Source organism: Cystoisospora suis (assembly GCF_002600585.1).
Source record: "Cystoisospora suis strain Wien I chromosome Unknown contig_14579, whole genome shotgun sequence".
NCBI classification, from domain to species: domain Eukaryota; phylum Apicomplexa; class Conoidasida; order Eucoccidiorida; family Sarcocystidae; genus Cystoisospora; species Cystoisospora suis.
This window is the reverse complement of record NW_027167289.1, coordinates 1-318: the sequence shown is the minus strand read 5'-3', so window position 1 is coordinate 318 and position 318 is coordinate 1. Positions and strand designations below refer to the sequence as shown.

Sequence of the window (318 nt, the reverse complement as noted above, 5' to 3'; positions counted from 1 at the left end):
GGAGAAGAAGGAAGAGAAGAAGATAGGCGTCTTGATATGCGGAGAGATTTAGTAGGTAGTAGGCATCTCTTTGTATCTACACCGGGGAATGCTGGGACTCATCATCTCTCAGAAGGAGGAAGAAGCCACAAGGCTCATCATTTCTCAAGGAAAGGAGAAGAAAGAGGGGAGATGCACAATGGACAGCAAGAAGGAGACGATGAAGAAAATGAAGATCACGATGGGACAAGACTGCAGCATTCTCATTCTGTGCCCCCTCTATCTTTATCAGTTGATGGTTCTGAAGGGACAGCAAGGGGAACACGTGGGGGAGCGGGA

The 318-nt window shown here is 48.1% G+C and overlaps 1 protein-coding gene across 1 annotated transcript; it reads left to right on the top strand.

Annotated features, from left to right (window-relative positions):
• Positions 1–55: 55 nt before the first annotated feature.
• CSUI_011586 (uncharacterized protein) lies at positions 56–304 on the top strand (the record flags this gene model as incomplete). Its single annotated transcript, XM_068071684.1, has 1 exon — positions 56–304. A coding segment is annotated over exon 1 (216 nt), but the record flags the coding sequence as incomplete, so codon positions are not given.
• Positions 305–318: the final 14 nt, after the last annotated feature.